Raw genomic sequence first — 17,254 nt, 5'->3', positions numbered from 1 at the left:
GAAGTTCACGACTTGTTCGACTAGATCAGGTCAACTTTAAGGCGCAGAAACAGTGTCGTACGTGGCACGTGTTTTTTTTTTTAGATGGTTTTACACATGTAAAGAAAACGCTAGCACGCCTGATCTCTAGCACCCATGCCAAAAATCACCCCCTGTAATGTTTTCAGTGTTTTTTATCGTTGTATTGACATACTTTTGACAGTGATCGATAACGATGATTCTCATATTGCACTTAAGCCTGGAGATAATCCTCGAAAACCAATTATAACGGCGGCTCCTTTTAGCATATGCTACAGTATTATATTATACCAATGTTAAGAGGGCTGAACACCAGCTCCTTGTCCATACAAACGTATTACACTTCTCCCTTCCTCAATTATGATACTAGAGAAATGAGAGAAAACTGGAGAATACGAAACATCGATTTTGTCGATTTAAAATACGTATTATCTGGTCGAAGCGCGACTGTCGCATTCACTCAATATACATATATGTATATATTGTCGCATTCACTCAATATATATATATCGAAGAAAGGAACGGCAACAAAATTAAGGTTTCGGGTATACAACCCTCTTAATGTACAGCATAATAGGAAAAATAGCTCAAAAATCTATTTACAATTAATTAAAATTACGATTATGTATAGTTCTTATCAACTAGACCGAAACGAAGCTAAAATGATCATTTTTTGATAATGTTTCGAGCCCTTGATAAACCTGCTACCTACTACATAGTTAGGGCCGGGCCGCACCGTGCAACTTTGTCGGCCGACTAGTTGCGCGACACGAAAAAATGTATGGAAATGTATGCGACAAACAAGTTGACAGGTGTGGCATATCCCATTTACCTGCATGCATTGGTCTGGTCGCCCTCAAGCAAGTCGCTCGCAAGTCGCACGGTGCGGCCCGGCCCAAGTCGCTGCGGCAAATCATCCCGATAAATTGTAAAGCTTATTACAAACGAATAGCACGACCTACACTATTATTAGTGCATGTTTTTAATTGATTTTTTTTTATTTTCTAGTCACGTGAGCCGTACCACTACCTGGGAAGATCCCCGCAAAACACGTCAGGCTGATTTACTCACATCACAACCTGCATCCGCAGTACAATCATCCCAGTCTACCACCACAGGTAAATTGCGTTGAATTTCTCAAGGAAACGTCAGCTCGATTTTACTCTCTAAGTTGTTGGTTGTTGTTTTTTTTTTTTTTTTACCTTTCATTATTATAAACGTCTATCGCATTGGCGCCATAGCCATAGGACGTGTTCTAGCGATCATTCAAAGGTGATTTGAAACTTGTACAGTTTCAAATCACGTTTTGTGACGATTTCAATCTCCGCCGGTTAGTGTAACATTTCAATTCGAATTTTGTCTTGTCACGCCAAACATCGGAAAAACACGCGACATTGCGTTCATCAAGGCAATATCGTCGTGTGATACACATAATATACGGACCGTAAAAAAATAATAATAAAATAAACTCGCGTTACACAAAACACGGAAACTGCAAACTCGTGTAACCTTCGTTTTAGCTTTAATTTCATACTATTATACTAATTTGCACGAAAATCTGACAGTCGCACGGTCGTTGTACCGCAAAAAAAAACAACGTACACATCAACGTGTAGTTTAGTAGTCAACACTTTTGTTGTTTGCGTTGAAAGTAAATCTTGAAATTTATGCTAATTTTATACTAGTTATGCTGAATTTGCCACTGATTAAGTCATTTTGATCGAAAATAAGGCTTAAAAGAAACATTATTTCGAAACATTAAAATCTTTATATGTATACCCGTTGATAAGATCTGGGCCTTGTTCTGACCCCTCTTGTCAGGATCTGCTAGATGTTTCCAAACAAAATTCCTTTCTATCATCTTAATAATTGACCCTTTGAATGCAAAAATTATTATTATAATGCTCAAAATTAAGGCTATTAATATTTATATGTACATATACCCGTTGATAAGATCTGGGCATTGTTCTGACCCCTCTTGTCAGGATCTGCTAGATGTCTCCAAACAAAATTCCTTTCTATCATCTTATTAATTAACCCCTTGAATGCAAAAATTATTATTATAATGCTCAACATTAAGGCTTTTAATGTACATATACCCGTTGATAAGATCTGGGCCTTGTTCTGACCCCTCTTGTCAGGATCTGCTAGATGTCTCCAAACAAAATTCCTTTCTGTCATCTTATTAATTAACCCTTTGAATGCAAAAATTATTATTATAATGCTCAAAATTAAGGCTATTAATATTTATATGTACATATACCCGTTGATAAGATCTGGGCATTGTTCTGACCCCTCTTGTCAGGATCTGCTAGATGTCTCCAAACAAAATTCCTTTCTATCATCTTATTAATTAACCCCTTGAATGCAAAAATTATTATTATAATGCTCAACATTAAGGCTTTTAATGTACATATACCCGTTGATAAGATCTGGGCCTTGTTCTGACCCCTCTTGTCAGGATCTGCTAGATGTCTCCAAACAAAATTCCTTTCTGTCATCTTATTAATTAACCCTTTGAATGCAAAAATTATTATTATAATGCTCAAAATTAAGGCTATTAATATTTATATGTACATATACCCGTTGATAAGATCTGGGCCTTGTTCTGACTCCTCTTGTCAGGATCTGCTAGATGTTTCCAAACAAAATTCCTTTCTATCATCTTATTAATTAACCCCCTGAATGCAAAAATTATTATTATAATGCTCAAAATTAAGGCTTTTAATGTACATATACCCTTTGATAAGATCTGGGCCTTGTTCTGACCCCTCTTGTCAGGATCTGCTAGATGTCTCCAAACAAAATACCTTTCTATCATCTTATATTAGTAACCCTTTGAATGCTAAACAACGATCGTTTTTGACGTCATAATGATCGTATTTGAATAATTACTTCTGAGCTATTGCATCATTGGTATGAAATATTTTATGTGTATACTAGTGGTTTTACCCGGCTTCGCTCGGTATTTGTAATATAATCCGCTTAAACATGGCTAATCTAATAGTAAACATTTTACCTACCTACCTACATATAAACATTATATAACAGCAATAGAAAAATTAATTTTCAATAGATGGCGCTAAATGCTTGTGTATTTTCCAAGAAGTGTCGATACAAACAATACAGGATTTTTCCTGATTCTACCACCTTAACTTTACTTACATACATATATACATATGTACACAGTCTCTTTCGATATTATATATTAGATGCATACTTTTCCCTTCGCTCATATAGTCTTATAATTCTACTATTTTCTATCTATAATAAGACAAACGTTAGAAAATCGTTTTCTATTATAGAGGTCACGAGCCGTCGTGCAAAAATGCAACTAAAATGCAAGTTCATTAGTCGTATGAATATATGATTGAACCTATTTACCGTATGATGGTCAACTGTTATTTGGACCAGGGCCACACCTAGGAGTTCGGCCGCCTGTGTGCAGACTTAAATTGGCCGCCCTTTAATTTTATCAGCATTTTTATAAATCATATTATTAAAAAATTAAGTGCATGCGATTAGTGCAAAAATCTTACCTTGCGATTAATATAGTGTTGAAAATTTTAATCACAATAAAAATTAAAAGAAAAACCAAAACGTTTAGTTCTGAACAGGACCAGACGACAGAGAGACTGAACGTTTTCAAGTTCATTCATGAAAATATAGTGCTTTTACCCCCAATTCCACATCTAGGACATTGTTCTTTCGATGACCAACCAATATTCAACATCCTTGTATAAATACAACTGGCAGTCGTAAAGATAATAGAACATAACAGACTATGCGGATCGAAGCTATACATGCTATCTCGTTATTTCCCCGAATTATAGTGCGGGAGTGTTACAAGTTAACTAAAGGCCGGATAACCAAGGTGCCGTCTTGAAAAAAAAACGGACCCAGAGGGTGCTGTGTATTGTTCATTGCATTGTTAAAGGTTCGCTAAACGTTTTTTTTTTTGGACTCTAGCTTTGTAAATAGAACTAAACCGCCCCGATTCCTAGAAAAAGCACTCTGACTATCCAGTGTCTAGTTATAACTAGAGGTAGGATAGCCAAGGGGCCGCTCATTGTTCCATTGTTGTAAATCCTTTGCAACAATGGAACAATGCATTTACAACACTTGAACAATACGCGGCACGCTCTGGGTCCGGGCTTTAGTTATAACTAAAGAGCGGATCCACTTTGCGCCGTTCATTGTTCCATTGTTCGCCGTGCACTGTTCATTTTTATGACGAACCTTTTTTATGCTCTCTAGCTTTGTAGTTTGCATTGTTTCCTGGAAAATAGACCCAAAATGCCCCGTTTCCTGGAAAAAGCACGTTGGACCTCCGTCCTTTAGTTGTAACTTGCAACAGCAATCCACAAGTATACAACAAGACAACTTAAATGTATTTTAAAAAGTCCGATATCTTGTTTCATATTTGTTAAGGAATATCATTTTTTCGACTCCCATCCTGTGTGCGTTGCACTCATTTGGGCGTTCATAGTATGCCATTTAAAAGAAAAATTATATTGGGAAATACTTGTGCTTTGGTAACCACTCAACTCTCATAGCAACTAAATCCTTGTAAACGTGGTAGTCTTTACTAAAGACACTCCAGACGTAAAGGTCACCGTCTGAAAGTCCCTAGTTCTAGTAGAATCGCCAGTTAACCTTTTTCCTTGTCTGGCTTCGCAAATAGCATCCGGGTCATTGTGTTCCCCAACTGGTTGATTTGCAGTTCACCACGAGAATGGCCTTCGTGCGTCTTCTTCACCTGTTAAATGTCACCTTCGCTGGTCCTCTTTCCATTCTCCTCAATACCCAAACAATTATAGACACCGTAGGTTTCAAATCGACATAAATTACGAAAGGTGAAAGTTCGGGTTTTCAATTATTGAAATTTACAACTTCGTATTTAGCAATCCAGTTTAGAGCACACTTTCTCACGTAACTTATGGGTGGGGCTTTCTTACATAGGTACAGTCCAGGTTATAAATAGTCAAGGCCTAATCTTGTCCAGCAATGATGCTTTTTTGTATAAAGGACTTGCAGTCGAGAATACTTTGGACTAAACTAAACTAAATGAGCCGATCTCGACGTATAAACCATATGGTTTTATTTTTTGAGTTTCCCATGTCTCACTTAAAAAACTTCGCTATGAAGTGAGACATGCTCATATCCAATATGAAAGCAAATGGTTAGTTGGACGCGAGCCATCAGTTCAATGTCGTTGTGATTGGTATTTAATATCAGGCCTATTCCTAGACAAAAACATTTGTTAAGTTGTACTCAAACCTCCAACTGATTTATAAGTAGAAGGAAGTATATTTATTATTTTAACTTTAAAGTTTAGACCATTGTGGCATTACGGGAATTCCTAATGCGCCACCACAATGGTTGAAAATATAACTGAAGAAACTAAAAATATATTGATACAATAGCAGCAAAAGTTCAAACAATAATAGAAGTCGTCACAAAACATATAATAATAGTTAAATATAAGGAGAAAAATTAGAAATGTCTTATATCAACAGCCAGTACCAATAAATAAGAACCAGTCGTGAATATGGAAGAGAAAAGATCAAAATTCACACATACATAACATTTTATTATGAAAATAATGATGAGCGCAGGCTACCATTCAAATTGGTTAATATAATCTCTTATAACCTACGCTCACTGAGGTGGAAAATACCACATTAAGGCACGGCAGCGGTGATTTCATTAAGAAGTCGGATAGCTCTTGTAATAGGAGCCATCCGATAAAGAACTGTGCAGGCAAGAGGTACAACCATCAAATGATGATGTCTACCACGCATATAATTGCTAGGGACATAAAGTTCCAACTGTTCCAGCAACGACGGGCATGACGTATAATCTATCAATCTACTTATATATATATTATTAATATATATGTAAGTAGATTCGTTAATATCATTCCATCACGGGGTTGAGGTTAGGTGTATCATAAGAAGGGTCGTTTTGAAAACGTTAAGCAATATCATGAAGCTTTATAGTGGCTTAAATTAGATTTTATTATACATACATGCCATGGTAGGTTGGCCCAAGGCGACATCTATGTTCAAATTTTTGTACTAAACATTACAATATAGTTATTATTATACAATACAATAGCGTCATCTATGGAAAAACTGGTACAATCAACGAATTTGTGTAAAACACATTCTACTTACAATGTGTGTAGGTAAGCATATTTTTAATATTAACAAATTTTACGAGACATGAATTTGAACACATAAGGTTGCTTATTTGTTTGGAACCGTTTCAACAATGAAGTCAGATAAATTGGCAACATCTGAAAGAAAGTGATCGACTTGGAGTCACATATGTACATATATGTGACTCCAAGCAATATTTTATTTAAAACTTATATGCACTGTGAGGGACAGTGCATATAAGTTCGGTATATATAAGATTTTGGAGTTATGTGATTAAGTATGTATTAAATGAAAATACTAGTATGTATTTAAATTATATTACATAAATAAAGTAAATCTAAGGTCTGGCCAGCAGCACCAGGCCAGGTGTTGAATCCGTGACCCCTCAGCTGAAAGCATTATACGCTAACCACTGAGCAAATATATATATGAACACGATGCGGTGCAAACGATCGACAAGCGCTAGACAGACTGAACCACAGATTAACGACACGTGTACCTACGTTCTGTGCTTCTGATACTTTAGTTCCGAATTTTGACTTATTAAACTCGCCAGAATGACCCAACTCAATTTTAATAATTGCATCTGTGCACATTGAAAGGTTACTCGTCATCTGATGTGCAATCTATCATTCGTTAAGTCGAGAATTGCGTTTAAAGCAGCCATCCAGTTAATCTGTGGTTCAGTCTGTCTGGCGCTTGTCGATCGTTTGCACCAAACCCATATGAACAAATTGAATTTCCAGCACCAAAATCTGATTCTGAATTATAATAATGATGATCAATTACATACTAATGCGATATTTTCAAGTACTTTTTCTTCATTTGGGAGTATTGCAATGCTTTTTTTATTATATTATTATTATAAACATTTTTTTTTAATCTATAACGAAAGTCTTGCTTAGCGTCAGAGGCCGACACACAGTATATTTTCTGCTTATATGAGATTAACTTTGTTTTAAAAACTTGAACCACCCAACAGATGCATACTGGCAAAAGGACGAGCACTTATTTTGGAGTATGAATGGGTTACTAAGATGTGTTGGAATCATAGATATAGAATAACCTAGATAAGCCATTACGTACACTTTTGGTCGGAGATGTTGTCGCCACCAACTGAGAAGTGCGGGGGGTTTAACTACCGGGGAAGTGGTGAAAAAAAAGGAAGGAACGCAAAAAACGCAGTGGTCAGCAACCAGTTTATGTACATATGTACATGCACTGAAGTTTCATTTTATTTATAACTTTATTTTATTGGACACTCTGCGTGACAGTAAAACAAACTAATAAAGCCATATTAGGAAAAAATATTTAGCTATACACACTATATTAAACTACAAATGTATGTTACTATAATGAAACCATCATTAACTATTACAATATTTAAACATTAGTAACTTCCACAAGGATCAATTTTAATGCTGACACTTTAATATTTAGTTCATTGTTTGTAGTTTTAAACTTAATGTCGATTTCTGAATTTCCTTCAGTGCCAACAAGATATACGCGTGCATTTAGAGACATCTGTGGCAGACTGTTCAATCACTGCATACAACACTACATATGTACATCGCGCCGATATTTCATTATATGTTAAAATACTACTATAATTGAAGACATTATATATTAATTCTTACTTATGATATGTGATGCCATCCGATTTTTTATGTTTTCTTGAGTAATTGTAACACAATTTCATTGAATACGTTGGCATTTTCGAAAAACGTCAATCGACCTTCCGACTTAGAAGCTAACTAGGTACTGAGAGAGAGTGTGCATGCACCGTACTTTCTTTTGTGTGTGCATGCACCAACAGGGTGATCGGCTTAGAGCGTCAGGGCGTATCTATGTATTCTATATCTATGGTTGGATTGTAGTTAACGCGTTTTGATTGTTAGCAGCAAGCAAGAACGGCAGTGTGGGCGCGGGCGGCGCGTTGGGGGCCTCCGGTGACTCCCTGGGGGCTCTTCCTGAGGGCTGGGAGCAGGCCGCCACCCCTGAGGGCGAAATCTATTTCATCAATCATGCGACAAGGACCACTTCCTGGTTCGATCCCAGAATACGTAAGTGTCTTATCACTGATTAAGAGATGTAAAAACTTCATTTGTAAACACTCCGTCTTATGCTATATAATATATACACCTTCTCCGTCCGTGTCATAGTAAAGTTTTGCTTTTGTGGGAACATCGTCGCACTATCTATCTGTCTTATTTGCTTCAGTCACAATCTGTCGTCCTTGTATAGTCCTGAACCAATTGGAGAAACAGTAATTGTACAATGTGTAGAGATCGCTCTATGTATCTACGAAGGCCCACTGCCGCTCCACGGAAAAGATGCGCACAATAAAATCTTTCACTGACTATTGCATTTGCGCAATTTTTCCCAGGAGTGGGGGTAGGTCTTTGTAAATAGAACTATCTCAAGCTTGGTGTAATGTGAATCATTAATTATAATATATAATAATACATTAACAGATGTACCCGTCGTTGTCCGAGTGTATAACAAGTCGAACCATTTTGATTTTGGCGATATACAATATGTCGATGCGGTGCAAACGATCGACAAGCGCCAGACAGACTGAACCACAGATTAACGACACGTGTACCTTATGCGTGCGCACTGCTCGCACTTACACTAAGCGAAATCTACCCGAAGTCCCGACATACACCTACCCTGTATACGTTCTGTGCTTATGATACTTTAGTTCCGAATTTTGCCTTATTAAACTCGCCAGAAAGATCCAACTCAATTTTAATAATTGCATCTATGCACATCGAAAGGTTACTCGTCATCTGATGTGCAATCTATCATTCGTGATGTCGAGAATTGCATTTAAAGCAGCCATCCAGTTAATCTGTGGTTCAGTCTGTCTGGCGCTTGTCGATCGTTTGCACCAAACCCACAATATGTATAGGATTAAAATATGTATAATACATAAATTCTACTACAAACACAACATATATATTCGTTGTCGTTTGAGTGTATGATAAATAATTTTGGATTGAGTGACGCCGTGTGTTTTTAATAGATTTTGGTACGGCTTTGAACGTATAACATGTTGGGTTTAAAATGAGGTGTTATAAATTATATCCCAAATTTACATACACACTTACCCGGCGTCGCTCAAGTCGAAATTGCTAGTTTCATTGCTGAAATAGACAAAACGTATTCATAAATTTTAATGGTTGTGGCTATTTGCAGGTACTATGTCTGCAAATTATTGGCTATTTGCAGGTACTATATGTGCAACAGGCGCAAAGCTTTCTGCGCATGCGCGTGAACTGTCACTGTCAGCGTGTTTACTGTTAAAATTTTGTTTTAAACCTCTTAAAATTTAGTTCGAACTCGTAAAGTGACGTTGAGTAAAAAATAAAATCCAAATTAGTTAATATTATTAATTGTTAGAAAATTATTATCATATACAACGTATAATACCTACGTACAAGTACAAGCCGCGAACTAGCTAAATGATATAAATCTATTATAATAACGTGCGAAATTTATTTGCCTCATGTATAATGAACGATTGATTAAACAAGTCTAGCATACATTAAATGTAAGAAATTATAATCAGATTATAAGTTCACGCAGACGGCTTTGCGCCTGTCGCAGATATAGTACCTGCAAATAGCCACAACCAATTTTAATTTGAAGCCGGGGATCCCGAGTATGCAGTCGCAGTGTATTTTCAGTTGTTATATAATCTAACTGGCGTTTTAGATTATTCATATTCGAATTCAGTTCAACTAGTAAATTATATCTCTACACTTTCAACAATGTGCGCCAGTTGTAATATAACAGTTGAATTTTGACAGCTCTGATGTTTTTACGAATGCTTTAGAATTCAATAATACGTTAATATTGGCTAGGTTTTACAAATAAAGGTAATGAATGAGTACCGTTTTATGATAACTCTTAGAATGTGTTCAAAACAAAAATGTAAACTTTCCAATTCATTTTACTAGTCAAGTGACGTTTTCACGAAAACCTAACTTCTCCATCTAATTTATAGTTTATACCAACTTATAGTTGAAGTGTATTTTCAGTTGTAATATATTTTGACCAGTTGGAATGTAATTCGCCATGTGAATCAACTTACATGGGTTAGATGGAATATATTACAACTGAAAATACACTTCAACTAGAACGGTAGTTGGAATTTATTATAACTAGTCAAAATATATTACAACTGAAATATACACTTCAACTGTAACATATCTACTAATTGCTAAGGCTTGCATATCATAATAATTTATATTGTTAATTCGAAACATTCCTATATGTATGTTTTTGATACCTTTCCGGGATCATTGATATGTAATATATGTGAGCTTAAAACGTTTATATATGGACAGTTTTCATTGAGATTATTTGTATTTAACTATTAAAACTTCTATTCCAGCTCAACATTTACAAAGAAGTCCGGCTGCCGGTGTCACTTTACCTCAGGGATGGAATCCAGGCACTGCGAACACTCTTCAAGCCTGTCAGAAACTACGGCTACAATCACTTCAGTTGGAAAGAGAACGGTTAAAGCAACGTCAACATGAAATTCGATTACAGGTATACTATATGCAACATGCAATAATATATAATACAATATATGTGTGTGTGTTGATGTGATATATGGACTTATATATGTATTGTTTGCAGATGATACATTGATATATATATATAATTGGAAAGAATGTTGATGTAATGTCTGAGATTTTAAATATAGAATTAAATTATGTGAATGACTGGTTGTGTGAAAATAAATTAAAGCTGAATGTGAATAAAACAAAAATGATGTGGTTGAATGGTAAAAATAAAAATATATTGAATGAAAGTAGAATTGATGCTAATTTAATTGAAAAAGTTGAAAATATAAAATACCTAGGAATATACATAGACTCGGGACTAAATTTTAAGATGCACGCTGATTATATTAGTACATTATCTTTTCTTTATAAGTTAGATCATAAGTTATTGCCTAAGTACTTTGATGATTATATAATAAGGAATAGAGATAAACATAGTTTTTATACTAGAAATAAGGACAAACTAGTTGTAAGTAGAGTAAGAAAAAATAAGACAGCTGGGGGTGTTTTTCACAGGGGTGTGCTCATGTATAATGCTCTCCCTGAGTGCATCAGGTCTGCTAAAACCATGGATGCATTCTTGCGAGGTGCGAAGAGACACCTCTGTGACGGACAGTACATATAAGTTAATTATAAATTTTAGAGTTAAGTAATTAAGATGTATTTTTTAAATTAGCTTGATAGCTAAGATAATATATAAATAAATAAATAAATATATATGTCTGTTTTAGCAAAAGTTGATTGCTCGTCAAGCACCTTCGGTCGTGTCGGGAGTTATAAACAGTGCCGAGTTGCCGTTGGATCCATTCTTGTCCGGCCTGACGGAGCACACCCGCCAAGAGTCGGGTGACAGCGGTCTCGGCATGGGCTTGGCGCAGTCCTACTCCATGCCTCACACTCCGGAAGACTTCCTGTCGAACATCGACGACAGCATGGATTGCGCCAGTGAGAACGGAGGAACTACGATGGACGCTAATGACATATCGCTGAGTGATAATATTGACTCTACAGATGATCTCGTACCTTCTTTACAAGTGAGTGGTGTTTGAATGCTCTCCAAATGCGAAGGTGACATGTCCGTCGTAATACGAATATCTGACCAGTATATATCGGTGGGTTTATGAGTGGTTCAAGTACATATGTGCAATAGTGTACATCGAAAACACTGAATTTTGGAATTTGGATACAGCTCGAATTGGAAAAAACGTTCCGTATCATGGGGAATTTGTAAAAAATAATATGAAAATTCTAAAAATATATATTATAACGTAGAGAAAATGGCCTCGACGTATAGAGGAGTCGTGTATAACGGCCATCAACCAATAGGATCGCGCGACTCATCAACCAATAGGATCTCGCGAATATCTGTAGAGCATTAGGAGCTGGAGAGCTGACAGGTGCAGACCAATAAAGAACCTCTACTACACTACTGCGTCTTTGTCTCCGATCCTGGAAACCTCTCTTCACGTCCACGCAATAATATTAACACTGCCGCATTTTAAAAAAGAATTGGATATGTTTTTTAAATTGTTTAGAATATAAAATGATTTTAAAATCATATCATATTTTGTGAATAGTGGTCTGGAGACGCGTCAAGGGTACATGCGACAAATTTTGAGAATGATTTCGTACCTCAGCAATGTGACGAAACATCCTACATTTATGTATATGATGAGGAGAATTAAAAAAAATAAACTAATAAAACCCTCGAAAAATAAACTAAACAAACTTGAATGGGTTGGCGGCAGTGCCTATATTTTTTTCTTTAGAATTGATACAGAACAAAACATCTTTTCAAAACAAAATGCCAGTGGGACTTACTAGCTCAATTCGACCAATTACTTACTTAACCCTTTGAGTGTTGACGTCTTTTCTGTTGAAAGCCTGCCAAGCTGAAAATTTCGCCAACATTTCCAACTAGAATTATTTAGAAACCCAATATAAAGCAGGTATAAAACTTGTAGCTAATCCAAACAAACCCTAGATAACTACCGCCGAGGGTTTCGGGTTTTGCAAAGGCGTGTTTAGACTCTCTAATATATCTTGCAACAATATAAAATAAATAAAAGAAATCTATTAATGAATGTATTTTTCCAAAACCAGTTCCATCTTCTTCATTGTTGTTAAAATGTGATGCTCACAATCTAAAATACTCAGCAGTTAGGGATTTCCATCGAGAAATTTTGCTATGGTTATAAATTCAGATATTCCGGTGTAAACCAGTCTTTATAAACATTGACACAGATTACACTACCAATGTTCAATGCATTTTTTCCAATGCTACCTGAAAATTCTTGATTACTTTGTATATGTTTAAAATACAAAGCCTGTCGGCGTTTATTAAGCTCATGGACTTGTTGGCAAAACGCCGATTGGAATTGGTCAGCATTCAAAGGGTTAAAGCGCCAGATCTCATCTTTCAAAACCACCACAGCAAAGCTGTACCATATACATATATGTGGTAGAGATTCCTGACAGATGACGCTGTTCAGGACCACGGTTGGGATGTGACGGTTGAGGTGAAGATCAAACACGTACGTTTTGTTTTGTCATGTTGTTTATTAAGACGATACGTGCGGAGGTTTAGCGACCAACCGCGCGGAGCACAGGTCCAACTGCGACTAGCTGTTACATCTCTGCCCCTTTTCATCCCCTTCTCACAATCAGTCGTAACATACTCTTTCTCAGCCATAGCCCATACATCAGCCTTTCGTTCAATTCCAACCCTACATATATGTACATATTGTAAATCTTAACCCTTTGCCTGCGGCAATAAATATAGCGAACAAGCCCTGTACGCCGCACCTTTTTCGCTAATTTGGCAATCGAGTTTTCGACCTTAAATACAGATTTTAATATTTACACAAGTAACCAGATATGTTAATTAATACATAAAGTATTATTATAAACAATAAAATATATAATATATCTCGTAGTTTTGGCTTAATTGTCAAATAATCATTCTTCATACAATTGAGGCGTATCGTCGCCATTGTTCAACAGACGTGACGTCACATAAACGAGGTTTCAGTATGGTTCCACAAAAAACTAATTTTGACTGGTATATATTCATTTTAAGCAAATTGAATAGATGGCATTCAACTCTCAGTAATATATTCAACCAATTTTGAACCTTAACACAGTTGAAATAGGCGCATATAAGGCTCAAAATCCCTTGCAAAGTTCAGAAATTCTATGGAAGACAGACTCGCGCAAAGCTTCCATAGAAGACCGTTAAGTTCTCCGATAAATACTGTTGATACAGTAGGTATATATGAGTTCAACTTTTGCATTAAGTCCCCCTGATTTATGGTGGCAATTTCAAACTGCCACCCAGAACAATAAACCATTACGGACATGTCAACTTTGCTATCTGCAAATGTGCGTCAATTGGCGAATGATTTATTCACTAATTTGTGACTGTTTGTGTTTCAGCTCGGTGAAGAATTTTCTAGTGACATATTGGATGACGTTCAGTCTTTGATAAATCCAGCTACCAGTAGACCTGACAATGTGCTGACATGGCTATAGAGATATTACTATTGAATTTCATAAAATTGTACATTTCGTTTGTTTGTATTACGTTTGAAAATAGTGTATGCAAATATCGCTGCGTATTTGTCGGAGACAGAGTGAAATTATACATAATATACACGCATATATATTACACACACACACATGCCAGTTTTTGATCGCGATCCTGTGGCTAAGTTTTCGCGACACGGTGCTGTAAAATACATAAATATACGTACGTTAATAAATAACAAGTGGCAGCGTCTTACTACTGAGAAAAATATACATATATATTATTATAAATATATATATATATAATTGTGGCAACTATTTTTTAAGAAGCTGTGACCCATTGTAGGTGCCTTAAGTTTGTGCCTGATTTTGAATTTTACTAACAATATATTTTTTGAATATATATTACGTAAAAGGAAGGCAAGTTATTGAGATTTTTACTTGTATAGTGATGATTGCTATTGTAACGGAGGATGTGACGTATGTTAGTGTACTGAAGAGTATTTTTTATTTTAGCGTTTTATACATTTTTAAAAATGATCTTAAGATTACCTAAAATGTATTCATTTCTATTACTCGTTAGCGACTCAGATTAATAATCAATATTTTCTATGTATGTTTTTATATGTTCTATTACTATGTATGTATACAATTTTATAATATGTATTTGACGTTGGTTATAATCTTTTAAGTGTATTTTTTTTTTTATTATTATTTTCACTTACTTTTACAATGCAAATAAGATTTTTAACATCGTCGTCGGTCGCATCATCACGTAAAAAAATCATTTAATGTTAATATTCCATTTTAGAATTGAACTAATGCATTGTAAAAATATTTGAAAATGAAACACGTAAATTTCAATGTATATTTTTGTTTTTAGTTAGTTTAGGTATATAAAATATATATAAATATATATATATATATATATATATATATATATATATATATATATATTTATATATATATATATATATATATATATATATATATATATATATATATATATATATATATATGTGGGAATTGATGTGAATGAATGTAATATTGAGGGGTAATGGCAAACAGTGGTACACATGAGTGTACACTGTTATGAGTTGGCAGAACTGACGACAATCCTCCCTATCTGAATCCTACATATATATATATATATATATATATATATATATATATATATATATATATATATATATATATATAAATCAAATTGAAATTATATAATGTTAGTTCAAATTTATGAGATTTTTCACAAATGGCAATATAAGAGTGATAAGTTAAGTAAATATAAAGAGCAATAATAATACATGTACCGTCCATTTCATCTATGCCTTAAATATGTCTTATTAGATATGAAAATGATATTTTTAATATTAAATATTTATTCACTTAATCATTTTTGAATTTATACGCATACATATGAACATATGTATCACTTTTTTTATTACATCTATGAACGTTTTATTTACACGAGATTTTAATCGCTCTTGTACATGTGTATATGTACTAGTGTGTAATATTATACAATTTTATTTCTCTACGTATGTATATTATAAAGCATACTTTTATATATGTATGTCTATGCACGGATGAAAGCTTGAATTTTATCTGCATTTTTTGGAAGAAATAATGTTTTGGTGTATAACGGTGCACTCTCCGCTCTTTTGAGAGTGTTTGCTTAGCTGCACTGATTTTTATATTATGTAGTGAGAGATTTTTATTATATGGCTTGTTCATCTCCATATGTGTCTGTTTGGAGGTGATCTCGAAGCTTTTTTACTCCGTCGAAAGATTATTTTATCATCAAAATGTATATAGTCTTGTATGTGTGTAACGTTTAAGCATTGTTGAATGTATGAAATATAAAAATTCTTCTTTGCCTGTTCATTAATTGATGCACAAGTACATATTAATACTACTAGGCTTTGAATATATTTATTTTAAAATGTATTATACACACACATCAAAGTCAATTTCGCTTGGAACCTGACTAGTCAAAATTAGACCGTAATATTGTATTAAATTTGAATCAATAATAAGTGCTGCATTTTAATATAAAGCCCGTGTAATTGGTACGTGCTTGTGGAAATTGATTATGACTGAAAAGAAGTCACTGAACGGTCGGAATCTATTTTAAATGTACAGACGAGTGATTGTGGATTAATTTATCATCTCGTTTATAAATCATTATTGTCATTCTATGTTCATTTTCTAAATAAATAATTAAAACAGGTGATATATTGAGTGACTTAAATATTGTATGTTGAAATGTATCTATTTTTTAGATGCTAAAAATTTTTTTTAAAACGATTGTCAAAATATTTCTTTTGTTTTTGTGATTTTCTGAAAATCTTGTTTAGCCAATAAGTCTACTACTTATCAAAAGTAATAGTTGAAGAATCACAAATAAATATATTTTCGCAATAAAGTGCCTAAAATGTACCTAAAAACATTTACTTTCAGTATTTACATTTACACATATTGTAAATGTGTATCTTTTTTTACTACACAGAATTCATTTAAAAGTTAAACCTTTTTAATGCATTTAAATTTCGGTTTTATATACATATGTACAATTCGAAAATTTTAGAATTTATTATGGAAGAGTTGAATTGAACATGAAATATTATTTTCATTGGAACGTTTCAGTATTTCAAATCATACGTAATGTTATATTACATAGTTTTAAAGTGAGATTGGAATTTAAAAACGCCTTTTTTATTATTACATACCTCCTTTACGTTTCACTTACGATAACAATTAAGGAAAAAGTTTGCCTCTTATCCGATCGTTTCAATACTTTGCCATATTGCTCATTTTGATCATCAATATAAGTAAATGGATCCTCCGCCATTACGATAGAGATAAAATATCGTTTCAAGTCCGAAAATTTTTAATCTCAGTGACGTTTGGTAGTCATTAATTTTATACATAGATGGCGTTATTCAAAATAATAATTTTATATACAAA

At 34.3% G+C, this 17,254-nt stretch overlaps 1 protein-coding gene across 2 annotated transcripts in view; it reads left to right on the top strand.

The window, feature by feature from the left end:
• Positions 1-14,321, top strand: part of yki (Transcriptional coactivator yki) — an 86,809-nt gene extending 72,488 nt beyond the window's left edge. The window contains exons 2-6 of one of the 2 annotated variants that reach the window (XM_077442680.1): positions 1,027-1,136; positions 8,081-8,245; positions 10,585-10,745; positions 11,494-11,796; positions 14,198-14,321. In XM_077442680.1, the coding sequence (XP_077298806.1) occupies positions 1,027-1,136; positions 8,081-8,245; positions 10,585-10,745; positions 11,494-11,796; positions 14,198-14,293 (835 nt within the window). In that variant the 3' untranslated portion in view covers positions 14,294-14,321. The remainder of the gene's footprint in view (positions 1-1,026; positions 1,137-8,080; positions 8,246-10,584; positions 10,746-11,493; positions 11,797-14,197) is intronic. The other variant, XM_077442689.1, reaches the window with a different exon arrangement.
• Positions 14,322-17,254: the final 2,933 nt, after the last annotated feature.

Source organism: Arctopsyche grandis, chromosome 1, assembly GCF_051622035.1.
Source record: "Arctopsyche grandis isolate Sample6627 chromosome 1, ASM5162203v2, whole genome shotgun sequence".
Classification (NCBI taxonomy): Eukaryota; Metazoa; Arthropoda; class Insecta; order Trichoptera; family Hydropsychidae; genus Arctopsyche; species Arctopsyche grandis.
The sequence above is the reverse complement of the archived record's forward strand: the minus strand, read 5'-3'. Positions and strand labels throughout refer to the sequence as shown.